Source organism: Colias philodice, chromosome 10 (assembly GCF_061535455.1).
Source record: "Colias philodice isolate Cphi_HAF_F1 chromosome 10, ilColPhil1 Martin Lab GWU primary, whole genome shotgun sequence".
Taxonomy (NCBI): Eukaryota; Metazoa; Arthropoda; class Insecta; order Lepidoptera; family Pieridae; genus Colias; species Colias philodice.
Window position 1 is genome coordinate 6,310,272 of NC_143095.1, and position 17,806 is coordinate 6,328,077.

General features: G+C 32.6%; 1 protein-coding gene across 1 annotated transcript; it reads left to right on the forward strand.

Moving 5' to 3' along the window:
• Window positions 1-1,863: 1,863 nt before the first annotated feature.
• On the forward strand, window positions 1,864-17,763 carry LOC149485233 (sodium- and chloride-dependent glycine transporter 1-like). The gene is made up of 12 exons (XM_089700004.1): window positions 1,864-2,008; window positions 7,221-7,380; window positions 7,677-7,955; window positions 8,981-9,197; window positions 9,816-9,930; window positions 10,397-10,576; window positions 10,865-11,054; window positions 13,751-13,950; window positions 14,807-14,938; window positions 15,237-15,371; window positions 16,447-16,599; window positions 17,540-17,763. Exons 1-12 carry the CDS (start codon window positions 1,979-1,981, stop codon window positions 17,642-17,644), a joined length of 1,896 nt encoding a protein of 631 aa, XP_089556130.1. The 5' UTR covers window positions 1,864-1,978; the 3' UTR covers window positions 17,645-17,763.
• Window positions 17,764-17,806: the final 43 nt, after the last annotated feature.

The window sequence follows — 17,806 nt, forward strand, 5'->3', positions numbered from 1 at the left end:
TCTTATTGCATCTAAGTGTATGTTCACGATAAAACATGTTATCGTTTGACAAAAGAAAAAGACTTTTTATATTACTAGGTACCTACTTAATTTGTAAAAACTAGGGTATTTGTAACTTCCTAGTCGGGTAAATAGTCGAAGTACCTAGTAGCTGCGCTCCGCGGTTTGCGCGTTCAAACAAACAAATAAACAATTTGAAGGCGGATTAATTATTATTGTTAAAAATATTTTTATTCAGTAAAAAATTTTTTTACATGTTATCTATAATATAAAAATGAATCGCAAAATGTGTTGGTAAGCGCATAACTCGAGAACGGCTGAACCCTGTGGCTGAACCCATTTCGATAATTCTTTTTTTATTATATTCCTTGAAGTACGAGGATGGTATTTATGCAGAGAAAACGTAAATATGTACCACGGGCGAAGCCGGGGCGGACCGCTAGTTATTTATACATATAATTCCATATTAAGTCATAATAATTCGTCATCACTCAAAATAAAGAAAGGAAAGATTAAACATTGATTGAACAATAATAAATAATTATTGCGTAGATCTAGGTTTTCTAATAATAAAAGTCGATTACAATCAATTAGTTAACTATATTATCTAATAAAAACTAATTTATCAGTTCTATCGGTGAATTATATCTACTAGATAATTTATAATTATAGATAATATCAAAAACTGTGAAAATAATGACCAGCCCCCAAATATTAAGTATATTGTAATGCATTTTTATAACTACCTATATTGCCTAATTATTATTATGTAGTTACTAGCTGCGCCCCGCGTTTTCACCCGCGGTGCTCCGCGCCTGTTGGTCGTAGCGTGATGATATATACCCTTCCTCGATAAATGGGCTATCTAACACAGATTTTTTTTTTATATCGGACCAGTAGTTCCTGAGAATAGCGCGTTCAAACAAACTCTTCAGCTTTATTATAATAGCTACCCGCCCGCGGCTTCGCCCGCGTTTTAAAAGAAAAAGCCGCATAGTTCCCGTTCCCGTTGGATTTCCGGGATAAAACCTATTCTATGTCATAATCCAAGTTACCCTCTATATGTGTGCTAAATTTCATTGTAATCAGTTCAGTAGTATTTGTGTGAAAGGGTAACATAACAAACATACACACACACATCCATCCTCAAAAACTTTCGCATTTATAATATTAGTAGGAAGGATAATATGATATAAGTATATATTTTACATACTAGTTATTTTATTACTAACTTAATTCTTCATCGCTATGAAAACTAGACTATAATTTAACATTGTTTTTAATTTCATGCTATCTTAATTATAATATTTTTGCGAACAAGAAGAACAAACTATAGGTAATTATAAAAGTAGGACTGTCCATTAATTAAAACTATAAAACAAAGGTATTTAGGTACTATTAAATAACGTTTGTACCTACTATGAATCAGATTTTATTACCTTTCGAGATATTATTACCGCTCATATTCAGATATCGATATGTCGCATAGATCGTTAACTGATAATAAGAACATATATGTAATTGGTAATAATGTTGCATAAATCCTACATTTTTGTACATTGTAAGCGTGTTTTCTAGTTTTAAATAGTACCTAAGTATGCTTTGGTACCTACTCTAAAATTCTATTTACTGTTTTATCCTACAGGAATCGGCTAAACAAAGTAGTGTTCATAGTTTTGTTAAAATGAATATTTGTACAGAACATCTTAATCTTAATCTCATTACGCAATTGTTTAAGCCTAGATAACACGCGCATTTCTTTAGCATTTGATTTTGTCGATCGTTATTGATTTCTTATCTGCAGAATTATTTGATAAAAAAAGTAATTTTGGTGATTGTGTTCAGTTATTTCCACTGGTGTCATGAGATTAGTCGTACAGTATTGCAAATATAACGTCGGCTCGTTTTCTCTCGCGTCTATGTCAATATACAAGACACCTCTGCTGTTCTACGAAGATTCAAAGATTTGCTTTCTTCAATGGCTGACGGAAATAACTCTATGAAGGAGGCAAGTTTATTGTTTTTAATTATGGCATAATAATGAAGTATAGTGCTTTTAGGTATGCAGATAACACGAAAATGACTGACGCAACACACTGTTTTGTATTAGCTTTTTGTAGTCAATGTATGATTGTCATTATTTATTACAGTTGCAGGAGTAATTAACTTAATATTAAATTAAGAATTATTAATTAAGAAATATTTAGTTAAAATTTTACAAAAAATTTTTTTTAAAAATAATACTACTTTTATTTTCATAAGAAAGGAGATAGAAAGTAACTATAACACTTTTTATTTACCAACTTCTAATATGGTTGTTTTTCTATGTTCCATTGCTATGTTTTGTATCTATAAATGAGTTATTCAAAATACTAATACGACTAATATATACCTAAATTCAACATAAACATTAAACACTCCTTCCGTAAATAAATCGAATAATTGTTGTAAGTACATTATAATAAAGCCGATATTGCCTTATCGTAAATGAAGTTTCAATTTAATTCGTACCAGCGGATATACATAATTAAAATTTATCTAAATATTTCCGAGAATCATACATATTTTGTAATTAATATCAGATAACATAAGTAGCAATTATACCTACTATAATTTGTAACTATAGCAATCGTAATTATTTTAATCAAAATATTTGATATTTAGAATTTAACTAAAAAAATAAATAAATAAACACTAAATAATATGTTTCGTTTTTAATATGAATTAAATAAACTTCTTTTTGAAGTGAAACTTCTTTATCGGGGTTGGAAAAAATTTAGTGTAACGTTTTTTTGTTACGCGTGACATTTTTCCGTTACGCGCCATCTTTTTCTGATCCCTACCACGCGCGATTTGACGTATTTCTGTAAAGTTGCATATACTAAATTATTTTTTGAAAAAAAAAGGTCATAAAGAAGTTTCACTTCTTACGTGTGTACACTAGTACACGCACACATTTTTTTATGTAGCATTGATTACTTTAATATTTTCAGAAATAAAATCTACTTATTTTACCAATTTTACTAACGAAAACAGTCATCAGCCTATGACAATGCAATAAATTATAACTTACTAGCAATGCCCTGCGGTTTCACCCGCATAGATAGCGATATCGTTACAGTGAAAAGTCTACTATAGGTCGGACTATAGGTTTAATTTTTAATCACATGAAAATCACCTTTACCCCGTCCCACACTACGGCCTTTTTTTTTTTGTTTTAGTGGGGAAATCTTTCATAGATACCCACGGCCTCCAGGGGAGGGGCCGTGGGTTATCTCGGATTCCTACCGACCAAAACCCCACTGTGTTCCGTCAAGACGCATATTGGTAGAATTCCTCCGTGACCCCCGCACTACGGCCTGCTCGAACAGTATACGTACTATTTTCTGTAGATTGACACTTTCAAATTCGTTATATCTTTTGAATGGAATATCCAATTCTTTTCATTTAAAAAGTATTTTGCTGGTATTGAAACAGTCTGTAATAAAACATCATTTAATGGGATAAGGATTAATATATGTGTATGGATAACATGGGTTGATTACTGTCGGCACTTATATTTACTTTGAAAACGTAAAAAAGTTGTTGTAGTAACATAACTACTGAAGATGGATATATGGTATCGCGGACTTTCTTGTAGATATTGATCCATTCTATAATACTGTAGAACATTTTTTTGTTCTATCTTCAATAGATTCCGCAGCGCACGCGATGACAGAAGTTTTATTGAGGATTTTTTTACACCTTGGGTTACATTATTGCATTTTTGGTAAGGATCTCTAATTTTTTTGAAAATGCAATATAGCCTATGTTGCTCAGTAAAGATGCAGCTTTCTAATGGTGAAAGAATTTTTGAAATCGGTCCAGTAGTTTTTGCGTGAAAACCATACATACATACATACATACTTACATACATACTTACAAACTTTTCCTCTTTATAATATTAGTATAGAAGTATAGATTAGAATATCACTCTAAAAATACCTATCAATATACCTACTCTAAAAAAAATATTTCAATTAACACAAAAATAAATAATAATCATGTAGATTTTAATTTTATATTTCAAATTTTAAATCCACATAGACGCCCGAAAACCAGGTCGCCCGGCAAATTTCTTCCAACAAAAATGAACAAATATTTGTAGATGTTTTATTTCTACGAACCTAATAATTCTTCAGTTTATTGCACCGTATCAGAGCTGAATACTTAGTGCTGAAACCTAATAAATACATCAAATATTATCACAATTTGTTATCTGTGCAAAATGCAGAATTCTTTCTATTTTAGTCGACAACTAATAGATAAAGAGGTCATTTTTAATTCTTTAAATTAATAATTATATTAAGAATTGTTTTATATCAAGGTACAGAAACAAAATATATTTTTTAATTTTCGTTAAATCCGAAACACATTTTTCGGAATTTATACCTAAGTATAGTTTTATTTTGAATACCTTTTCTTTATACTACAATAATATCCTGACAGGTATTAAATAACTTTTCATAACACATAACGGTTTTCAATTTAGAAATTTGAAGAGATTTTCGACCTTGTAATGTATATTACAAACGTCGCGTTGTCTACATAGGAATTTTCCTTTTATAATTCAAGAGCTTATGATAATTAATATTACTAAGTAGCAAAGTGTAATCCGAAGGAACATAAATCGTATTTTGATATAATACCTATATTATGTACGTTACTCATAGAACGGAGATAAAATTAAAACAGTGTAAATAAAAAATGTTGTGTGGTTTTATGAAGCCACGGTAAAAGTGAAACTGTTCGAACGGTTCCGAACACTGCTTTGTGTAGTGCATGTCGCGTGACGGTCGGCTGCCGAGTAGGTATACCTACTCGGCAGCCGCGATACACGCGACATGCGCTACACAGACCAAAAAGTTTGAGACGATGTAATAAAAGTTTCACTTTAAAAAAAAATTAATAAAAAGACGTGTGGCACTCGGGGACTGCCGCGGTAAAGCTATTGCATAGCACGCCTTCAAGCCACACCTCCGCCCGTCGGAGTGGGGAGCGTGAGGTTTTTTCGTTACGGAATTAATTCTAGATTCGGTCCTCGCGCTCAAGGCCTGCGATAGAAGCTATGCAATAGCTTAAAACTTTAAAAAGAAAAATATCCAAAATTATTGTGTCGATATGAAAGCGTGAATTATAAATAACTATGTATTTGTCTCTCTGTTTCTATTATAAATTTAGGAACAACTTTTGAGAACGGAGTTTATCTCGTTGTATTGGATATTAATTATTCTGGAATAATGGTTCGATTGATTCCCGACGATATTCATTAATTGAAAACTTTTAAAATTAAAACGGTTGAACGGGGGTTTTTCCTACAAACTCCTCATGAAGGGATAAAAATACATACAAAGTAAAAGTTATTTTCCCCAACAAAATAAATTAGTATCGTGTAATGATTGTTTTTGACTTTATAAGCACTTTATTAAATGTAAATACGTAATAATAAAATAATTGTGAAGAATAGTTTGTTGAAAAGTTTCACAGAAATATACTGTTAGTAACCAGGGTAGGTTTATTATGTACGTGGGCCACACTGAAAGTTTTGCGTAACTAATAAATAAAACAATTTATTTGTCTAATATTATATTTACTACTTTTTAAAGTATTCTCTGTTACATTTAAAACACTTTTTCATCCGTTCAAATCATTTCTGGAAACATGAGGACGATTGGTCCGAGGGTATGTTTTCTGCGTGCTGTTTGAAAGCAACCACTGCCTCTTCGGGCCACGTAAATGTCGAACCACTCATTGAATCATAGATTTTTGGGAAAAGGAAGAAATCGCAAGGTGCTAGGTTAGGACTGCGTGCGGCATGAGTCACGTGCTCTATGTTTTCAGAAGCCAAAAATGACTTTGTTTTGTTCGCGGTGTGCGCCGAAGCACTGTCATAGTGCAACAAGATGCGACTTCTAGGTCGCTTTTCTCTTATTTTTTCTAAGACATTGGGCAAACAAATAGTGGTGTACCACTCAGCATTAACAGTCTTTGGTCGCTCAAGTGGGATAGTGTAGACAGGATTCGTCTTAGAGAAAAATAATGCAATCATTTGTTTGCCGACCCTTATCGCCTGCCTCAATTTGGTTGGTTTGCTGTCACTTTCAAACACCCACAAAGAATATTGGTGTTTTCTTTCTGGAATATAACCATGTATTCATATTACATATCCTGTTACGATATTATACACGGCATTAGAATGTCCGTAATTGTACTTTAATAGCATTTCTTAACACTAATCTACTCGATGTCGTTTTTGTCCTGGAGTGAGTTTGGGAGCAATCCACCGGCAACCAAGCTTCCTAACTTTGAAATGTTCATGTAAAATATTCTGAATTTGGCTCATACCAATCCCCAAATGTCCTCGAATCTTCTAATAAGTGATATGGCTATTTTCTTAAATTAGTCGTCTGACGGTAGCCATATTTTCCTCCGTGATCGCAGTTGAGGGTCGACCTTCACGAATTTCATCATGGAGAGAAACACGGCCGCGATGAAATTCAGCATATCAATGCCTTAAAGTGCTCAAATGAGGTGCTTCCCTCCCAAAAGTATTTTAAAGGCGAGCAGTGCAAACTTTCGGAGAAAGCGAACTTTTAAAATCATCAAAACTCATCGCCCTAAAATTGTTTCGTGTTAGTTCCGTTTTTGCTACGGACAACGAACTTCAACTTGAGATAAAAAAAAATTGACAAGCGTTTTCCGCCAAATTTTTTTTCTCCTCAACTTATGAGACTTCATATGTTAAAAAAATATAACATTCGTAATATAAACATTTATGGGTGGCCAGAAACGCAAAACTTTTAGTGTGCACTAGGTAATAGTAAAGTTGGGAATACCGTTAGATTAAAATCTATCTCGCGAGATTGTAATCCGTTTATAAATTGTGATCCGTAGAATAAATACTACTAACTTTTTAACGCGTTATTTTTCGGTAAATCATAATAGAACGATTTTTATAGTCTTACGGCATTAAACAAAGTCACTTTCCGCTGCTTGCTATAGCTTTAAAAAATAATGATAATGTGGATTTTTTTATAGATTCTCTGATTCTTGAATAACGTTTGAAATTTAAGGTCAATATATAATAGTTTTAAACACAGAGGACAAAGCCGCTGGCGGAAAGCTAGTGCTAGTAGCTAAGCGTATCGCTATCCCAGGAGTAATGTATGGAATATTTGCAGTCAACCGACAAAGGCCAGTTCTCCGACGATGCATCTTCGGTGACCCCGAAGCGCGCATCATGGGGCAGCCCAGTGGAATTCATTCTAGCGTGTCTTGGCTACGCGGTCGGCTTGGGGAACGTGTGGAGATTCCCCTACCTGTGCTATAGGAATGGCGGCGGTAAGACAGTATTCGTAGCTCATGCTGGAACGTTCTAGAAACGTGAAGAATGGCGGACACATTTTTGTGGCAGCCGATTGAATGAGGTTGTGGCGGTCTTTATTTGGTTTTCAATTTAGTTAATGAATAATGGATTTTAAAAATGATTTTAGAATGAATTTTTATTAATTTAATAATTTTGCGATAGAAAAGAAAAGTCCAATAGGGCTTGCTAGGCTGTGTAAAATATAAAAATATATTATACTTACTCGCAGAAAATTCCAATAATTTACTGAATAACATTATCCTTATTTCAGGTGCATTTTTGATACCATTCTTCTTGATGATAATCCTCATTGGACTCCCGATATTCTACTTGGAACTGTACATTGGCCAGTTCACTGCATTGGGACCTTTGAAGTCATTTTCATCTATTGGTCCTTTTTTCTCTGGTGTGGGATATTGTACACTGGTCGTGATTACTATTATATCGATATATTACATGATAATTGTGGCGTGGACTTTATTCTACACGGCTGTCTCGATCGTTGGTGACTTGGGATGGGGATCATGTGACAATGCGTACAACACTGATTGTAAGTATTTTTAAAAACTATTTATTGAATTTAATCATTTTTTAAGCTCATATTTGAAACTCGGTTCTTATCCCAATACCTTTTTGTTTGATAAAATACCCTAATTGTTCAAGTAAAGGATATATTTATTATTTATTACTATTTTATGTTTATTCAAACGATAATATTGTGCACCGTCTGGATGTAGCTCGATTTGATTCTTAAGAGAGTTTCCATTTCTGACTAAATTATAACTTACTTCCAATTCTGACTAAATTATAACTTTGTAAGCTCAAATTATCAGCAGGTGCTCATGACATTTATCGCCGTTTTCAAATAAATTTTTTATCGCAATTGACTTCAAAATTTAAGGAATAAATCACCCCTTTATACAGCCTCGTGATGCAGTCCTTGTGTAAAGCCGTAAATTTTATGACTCCCCAGTATATTATACTCGTAAAGGCATATCATTCAAGGTACTAAAGTATATGAAAATGATTCCTTATCAAACCTTTATATGAAGACATTAATTGTCCATCATTTCACGCAGAATTCCATGAGTTTACGACTCATATGGCATATTTTATGGTTAATAAGAATAAAATGAGGATTTATAAGTAGGCGACAGATGGCTTTTAAAAGATTTTCTAAAATATATTAGCATGAATTAGATTCATATTTTGTTTTCTTTATGTGTTTATGATTTTGGTTTAATCACTAATCACAGGCGTAACATTAATTAATTTCTTGCCTTTTCTTCCATATTCGCGGACCTATTTTTAGTACCTAGTTTAGAATAGGTATGTTTTATACATTTCACGTATTTCATTTGATTGTTCGATGACATCAGAGTTCGTTGATTAGTATTCTGCCAAGAAAGTCTATTAATAAATTAGTTACTTCCAGAGATGTGCCCTAGAATGTTAACCCTAAAGCGGAGACATTTCGTCTACAGTATTGTATTTCAAGCAAATATAAAAATAAAAAGAGCGGAATAAGAATAATATAGAGTTGAAATATAATCTAATTTCGCTTTTGTTTTACAGATTGTTACAGTGGAAAGTACGACTCGGAGTGTAGAGAAAATAATACCGGCCTTGCTTCAGACCTCACTTATTATTTACGTGATTGTATGAGTATTGGAGACATTTGTACTTTAAGCGGCTTTCAACCGTATGACGGAAAACAATGTTTGGACGGCAATGAAACTATTCCTTGGTACACCAATGTGACCAGAATTATTGCAGCGGAAGAATACTATAAGTATGTTATATTGAATTAGCTTTTGCTTTTATAACTTTACTACGAAATTTTTATAATAAATAATAGTATACATGATCATCATGGCTCAAAATTTCATCACTTTTGAATTTATTAGCCGCAAAATTGAAATTGCCAAATATTTTTCCTCGTATTTCAACTAGAGAACTCTTTATCTAGCTTAAACTACACTTTTATCTCTAGACCAATCAGTCATGTAGACATAGTCCCATTTCTTTAAGATGCCAGCGGCGCCGTATTCTTGCACTGTACAGTTAGTAAATCGTTCCAAAGCTTAAACACTTTACGTGACATGAATTTCCCTTAACTTCTACAAATTACTTGAAAATTTCATTTATAGAAATTAATTCTTTTTTAAATAAGATTAATATTCAACGACATCCTTTAATACAAAATAAGTCACTTAGGCAACAAATAGCACATTTAAAATATGATAATATATAGCCAATAATATTCGGAGTAGCTCAATAGTGATATAATTTGTTTGTAATAAAATTCAGATATAAAATAATTAAGCATGTATAGGAAATTATATTTATTTGTATTATTTTATTACCTTATTATAAATAAATAAATAAATAAATAAATAAATTCTTTCAGCGAACGTGTACTCGGTAGAGGCGATTCGTCTTGGTCGAACTGGGGATCAATTCAATGGCATTTAGTTGGGTGTCTGTTTGCTTGCTGGTTCATTGCTTTCTTGTGTGTTATTAAGGTAAGATTATGAAACTTCGTCTTATGGCCTACTATAGAAGCAGATAAAATATAACCTATATTTTATTTTACATCATAATCTTTCTGCATGTAAAATTCCAGCATAATTCTGGTCTGGTCTGTTGTTTTTGCAAGAAAGAGTCCACCCACGAATTATTAAAGAAAATATATGAAGTAGAAAAAAGTAACAATTGAATATTTCACTTAGTTCTGTGAATTTAATTAAGCTTTGCAAGTAATTAACTAGATAGTGATTAGTTAAAACACAGAATGGAGTGTATCAAGGGTTAATTAATTTGACGTAGACACTTCACACGCTCTCTGTTTGAGTTTCCAACATGTATTTGAATTTAGAGTTAAAATAATTTGACGCTTTTTATTCACGTTGTTTCTTGTCCTTATTATTTCCATTTCTTGAATTAATCTAAATTATACTGATACGGGCTAATATAAATAAGCTTTTCCAGGGTGTACAATCAGCAGGCAAGGTTGTGTACTTCACTGCACTCTTTCCCTACGTAATGTTGACAGCACTTCTGATCAGGGGTGTAACATTGGAAGGCGCAAGTGAGGGCATTATTTTTTACCTATCACCCAAGTGGGAGACATTACTCGATGCTCGAGTCTGGGGCGACGCTGCTTCTCAGGTAATTTGTAGAAAAGGGCAATATTTTATACGATTTTCCTAAACACGAGTATTTGGTTTTTGGTAAAGTGAAGGCTATAAGGCTCCATATAAATACTTGGCCATATTCGTATCATTTTTTGTTTTTATTTTACAAATATGAAAATTGCGAAATCATGTTTACGGTTCATAAATCATGCTGCAGCCTACGTTTCAAATTTAAATAGGTCAATAGGCAGACGAATTACTGATAACTATTTTTGTATATTTTTATGTTTATCTGAGGTATTAACTATGATATTGTTTTTAGACATTCTATTCTTTCGGAGTGGCTTGTGGGTCCCTCGTGACATTGGCTTCTTACAACAAATTCACAAATAACTGTCATTTTGACGCAGTATTTGTGTGTTTCACGAACTTCATGACGTCAATATATGCTGGGTTCGCGATCTTCTCTGTGCTCGGGTTTCAAGCTCAGTTGATGGGAGTCAGTGTTGATGGTACGTAATAGTAATGTTTCATTATCTATCAGCAATATTATAAAACTGAAAAGTTTGTTTGTTTGAACGCGCTAATTTCAGGAACTACTGGTTAGATAGCCCATTCATCGAGAAAGACTATAGCCTATAATATGTCATCATGCTAAGACCAACAGGAGCGGAGCAGTGCGAGTGAAGAGCTGAAGAGTTTGTTTGAACGCGCTAAACCCAGGAACTACTAGTCCTCTTTGAAAAATTCTTTCGGTGTTAGATAGCCCATTTATCGAGAAAAGCCATAGTCTATATTATATCATCACGCTAAGACGAACAGGATCGGAGCTTTGCGGGTAAAACCGCGGAGCACAGCTAGTATAATATACAACGACACGAGAACAATCGTATTAAAGTACTTGAGACGAATACAATAGTAATTATAATAGTCCGATTGGCTTTTAACAAGTTACAATGGGAGGGTGAAACAACGTTACGTTGATTTGTTTGCGGAGTGCACAAGAACGTATTGCTGTGCGTATAGTTGATCAACGCGTGTGTAGCGCGATTAAACATACTTAATACTTTATTTTATTTGAGTTAGACTGTTAGAGTACGGTATGAAATTAAAACCACAGAATTATTTGTGCAAATCGAGCCCAATTCTAGCTGCTTTCTCTTAATTGCCCCTGCTTGCCTATACAAAATACATATCACAATTAAGAAACCAATATAATAAAATAATGTATTTTGATAACTTTTTGATTTTAAATATAGTAAGTAAAGTGATTGCTTGACACTTGACATCAATATATCTATTTAACACAAGGTTTAACATCAATATAACATTGTAAAGTAAAAGTTCAGAAAGTAATTAATATAGTGAAGAAAATATTTGATTTATGATTATATGATTTGTGACGACTAATATCGTAATATATCAAATGGATATTTATAAGAACAATTAATAAAAGTAATCTAAGACTAATTAGTAGTAAAATAATAACATAAATGATTTTGCTCGAAAACGAAAATAATATCTAATGATATTGCTATCTTGATTGTTATTAGGTGATATAACAATTTTGATAATTAATTTATGTTGTTATCATATGAACATCGAAATGACACGTTATCTATGATATTGTAAGCATTGTCATAACTAAAACATCTGTTGAAGTGATGGTAGGTATAATAAATAAGGTGATTCCTATCAGTAACCCAGATTATGGCAATATAATCAGCTGTAACATACAAATTTTTATATACTGACGTATGTATTATGTTCAAACGTCATTCAAACCAAACCAAATAATATTTTACTTCTATTCCCAATAGAAGTAAAATATTATTTGGTAAAATATTGTTATATTTACATTCTTCAAATTGATTTGTTGACGAAATAATTATGGTTACGATATAGGTTGTTATTTTTTTAAAACAAAAGTGCATTTAGTTTAGCTTGTGAATGATATTTTAATTGTGAGACATGACCTATCTACCAACGCACTCAGCTTATAACCACCATTGTTTCATAAAGTAACAAAAAAATTAAAAACAAAAGGATCAAATTGGTTCATTCTCAGTATGTAAGCTCAAAAACACTCGATAGACACACGAGCCTGCCGGTGTCTGGATGTCAGGACTTTCGATAACGAGATGGAATTGATAAAAGGGGAATCTATTCACTAGTGTAGCCTTTTGCATTGTGTCGACTGTTGAAAGTCATACTAAAGCCTTTTCCACTCATACCTGTACAATTAGACATAGTCTTTACGCTATTGTTTTTGTTATATAATCATAATATTAGCATCGAAAGAACACAATGAATTAGATTTTAACAAGAACACGTAAATATGCTTGCGTTTCTGATTTGCTTATTAGATTTGTTTGAATTCATAATATCTTTCTGATCTACCTATTTACCACATTACGTTTAACACTTTTATTTTTGTTAAATGTATTGCAGAGTTCTTTGTTTCATTGTGTCTTAATTATCGTTTATAGCATTCCAATGAAATGTTGATTTACTCCTTGCTTTGAGAACCGTATTTTAACAAAGTGAAAGCGCATACTTTTCACGCTTTTAAGGATCAAAGTTCAAGAGATCTGTATCAAATATAACAGAAGCACATGCTCGTTATCTCACAATATTAAAACATGAATAGCGGAAGCTTTATATGCTACACAATTTACAACATTTCTATAGTTGTTTTTTTACAGAGCAACTTAAAGTAAAAAATAAAAAATATATTGTGTAAAATGAAGATTTCTTGAATAATTTAGTGGATGGATTCATAAGCACAATTATTATTTACTAGATTTCCGCCCGCGGCTTCGCCCGCGTTTGCAAAGGAAAACCCGCATAGTTCCCGTTCCCATGGGATTTCCGGGATAAAAACTATCCTATGTGTTAATCCAAGTTACCCTCTATATGTGTGCTAAATTTCATTGTAATTGGTTCAGTAGTTTTTACGTGAAAGAGTAACAAACATCCATACATCCTTACAAACTTTCGCCTTTATAATAGTAGTAGGGTATAGATAGATAGATTGTGTTATTATTGTGCGATAATAAATTAAAATTCTTCGTATCTTGTACCTACAGGACATACAGGTCCATAAAGGCAAAAATATTCACAAATTAACAATAGTTTCTACAATAAATTGGTTACAATGTAGATGATATTTTTGTCAATATATATGCTAACATATTTTATTTCACAGATGTCGCTGACCAAGGCCCAGGGTTGGCCTTCGTGGCATACCCAGAGGCGCTGCTGCAAATGCCGATACCACAGCTATGGTGTATCCTCTTCTTCTTCATGTTATTCGTCCTTGGATTGGGTTGCCAGTTCGCTGGTATAGAGGCCATTAACACAGCTATCGTTGACCAATGGCCTTTCCTGAGGAAGAGATATTGGATGGTAAATACTATTATTTGTATAATTTTATATTAGAGAGACTATAGCTTTCTTTCTTACATACCAAAATAAGTTATATACGTAAATAACGACCTGTTCGCGTACAATTAGCACATATTATTATATCAATTAAGAAAAAAATTGATAATGAATAAAGATGAATAATGAGTTCTGCATTTATATGAATGATGGATATGCTATTTATCTTATCTGTCACTTAGAATTCCAAATTTTGTCCAAAATATATATGAAAGTAAACGTGTTAAATAAGCTATCAGGGACACTATCGGATTCCGGCCTAAACTCTAAAGATCGCCGGTAAATCCTCTTTATATGAAGCTTAGGACCAAGTGACACAGTCAACGGTAACAAAAGGATCAGATTTCCATATCCAGTACTATCTGTCGCTCCAAATATGTTCCACTTGAGTGAAATGGACAATCAATCTTTCTCGCTCACGAAACTTTCCATGGTAACAGAAAGAGGATTTACGAGAACATTCCATCTCTGATTATATTTAATGTACGAAAGCCTATTGAATATGAAAATATTCTAAAAGTCTTTATGGAGTGAAAATATATTTTCACTTGTAACCAAGTAAGGTGCTATATTATTATGAAAGTCGACGTTCCTTTTTCATTTATAACGATTTCCAAATTGGTTATATTCTTCACCTTTACAAATACCTTATTTTGTATATCTATTTATTCCTTATTTATTCATACTATGTTCCTATTTATTATAGTCCACTATCATTTTATTCTTGTTTTCTCTAGGTTTCCAACTACAACAATAACAAATCGAATCGTAATCGATTTGGAGGTCTAATTACGAATTTAAATTGATGTTTCCTTTTCAGGTGACAGCTTTCACATGCTTCTCTTGTTTTCTGCTCGGCCTACCCATGTGTTTCAGTGGTGGTGTCTATCTCTTCACCATTCTGGATTGGAACACCGCCTCTTGGGCTATTCTTCTTATTGGTATTGCTGAGGTAAGTGTAGTTTAGATAGAGACTAGCCACTTATTTCGGCTTTTCGTGGGATGACCCGGGATAGTAAATATAATATTGTTATAGTTAAATAGTTTGGAAAATCAGTTTAGTATATTCCGAATTTACCTTATAACCTCAACCTCAATTCACAAGTGTTGGCCTTTCATAATACTAGGATATTGACTAGGATAGATAAAACTAATCAAACATTACCTCTTATCTTGCCAATAACTAGTTGCTCGTACCAAAGAATTAAAAGTGATAATATTCCTATGCTTTAATAATGTTAATTTAACAGAGCACAGCCGTATCCTGGAGCTATGGCATCAATAGAGCGATGAAGGACTTGGAAACTATGAACATGAAGTTCAATAAGGTCCTCGGTTTCTATTGGCGAGCTGTCTGGACGGTTACAATACCCGTTGCGAGCTTGGTAAGTTTATTATGACGTCATAGCATTATTATTTTATAAAACTTTTAATTAATCAAACGCAGAAAATCCAGTTTCTTAGCAGCTTTGTGGCATTCCCTCTCTTCTTGACGTCTTTACGAAATGAGCAATTGAAAAAGTGGTTATTTGTCAATTTGCTGATGACGTTTTTCTAAAATAGATAATTTAAAAATTAAAATACGGAAGAATACAATAACATAATCTATATACTATAATACAATAAATCTTAATCTTCCGTGTTCAAAGGATAATGTGATTTTTTATCGTGATTGATTTATAAATATAATTATACATGATTCTTAAATATAATATTTTTATTTTACAAATCGAAATGAATTAGTTCCCTTATCCGTTTTTGGTAGAGAAAAAAGTTCCAAAGCACCGAAAAAACCATCAAACAGCTAAGAAAAATATTTTCTGTATTACATATACCTACTCATATAAATCATTCAATACCAGTTCAAATCCTTCAAATATCCTTACTCATAAAATTCAATGCGATCGGAAAATGTGAGTGAGTAAATACGCTAGCGAAAAATGCAATAAATAAGGATGATCTTCAAATGCTCACGTGTGTATAATTCGGATTCGCATTTCAATTGTTTGTTTAACTCGTGAAAAGAGATATAAAGACAACGAGTGTGTATTGATTTAGTTGGAATTACTTGGATCTGTTATTGTAGCGGTTGTAAGAAATGTAAGGCTGCTGTTCAGCCGCTGCAGCTGCTCTGATTAAGTCGTTAAAAACATTGAGTTGAGGGAAACCACAAGGTCTCTGCGCTATAGTTTTTCTGTTGTTTGAAATATAAATTTTTCAACCGTAGCAGTAGAGGCTGTTTTGGAACGATAGTTACGAAAAGTGAATTATTTTATTTACATAAAATGAGCGTGAGTGCCGAGCACAGGTGTCAGAAGTAAAACTTCTTTGGTAAGATACCAAAATCGTCGCCTTATCCATGACGTGACGGTATTGCCATAACGAGACCTTGAAATTTTACTCTCAACGCGCCTAAAAAAGTTTAATTAAAAAAAAATATACAATGAGGTTCTTATACAGGCCGTGTTTATCTTCGTGTTCATTGACTGGACATCACCGTCTTATGGAGATTACGAGTTCCCGCTGTTCGCTGATTTACTAGGATGGGCTGTGGGCTTATCAACTGTTATGTTCTTCCCAGCGGGAATTGCGTATGCTTTCTGTAAAGGATATGTAAGTGATTTGATTTTTTAGATATTACTATTTATTGTCGGTCGTCTCTAGCACAGGTTTATACCTAGTTGAGGCGATCGTCGAGTTTGTATAATTTATGTCAATGTATTGTTACTCAATAAATGATTTTTATTTATTTATTTATTGCTTAATAATTATGTATTAGTTACAATATGTTCATTTTGTATCATAAGAGTTCCCTCGCTGTCAGCGTTTACCTATTTGAGGCATAGAGGATAAGCATTTAAAAATAAATAGGCATCGTGATCTAGTTCAAATAGAAAATGTTCTGAATCTGAAAGTTTTAGTCATGCAGCAGTTCACGATGATTTAAAATGTATCATGTCCCATGTATTACGCTAAGACCAGTACTGTAAAATATTTTCTAGGAAATAAATAGTTATAGACACTATATATATACACTAAAATATAATGGAAAATAATTGCCAAAGGATTTCAATACTAAATATTACAGAGTAAAGCATAGAATTGCTATAAAATCCGGGATCAAATCCGGGATAAATAATCAATTAACGTAGCTTTAGGTAACTACATAATAATCATACGATTGTGTATAAAGTTATAAACAGTATATAATTATCTGCTTTATTCAGATCTATACTGATAGAACCAATAAATTGTATGCAAATAACATTTAAATTCAACATTTGAATTTGAAATCGAATTGCCTGAATTATTAAAGAATATGAACAAATTATAAGCGTGAATTATTCTAACATCATCATCATCAGCCCATATACGTTCCCACTGCTGGAACACGGGCCTCCTATGAGGGTATAACACAATTTAAAATATTATATTTGTTAGACTGTTCATCAAAAGACCCTTGTTGAATAATAGCTAAACATTATCTTTTGACCTATACCTAGTTAAATTTCTGCTAATTACGAATTTTTATGATATTATTATTGTTTTACAGAGAGGAAAAGATCTCTTCACACCGACAGAGGAATGGAAACCTGCAGTGGCCATAACTGAAGACGAACGTAGCACTGTTTATGACAACCCAGCGTTTTTATCCTAAACTATCAAAAACTTTAACGAGCCTTGACTATAATTTTGTATAATTGTATACATACTATGTTTAAAATATCTTATTTTGCACTGAGTTCATCTAATGTCTAGGCGATTGTAATACTTTGTAATAAAACATGTTTTTAAATAAATTGATGTTTCTTTTATACAG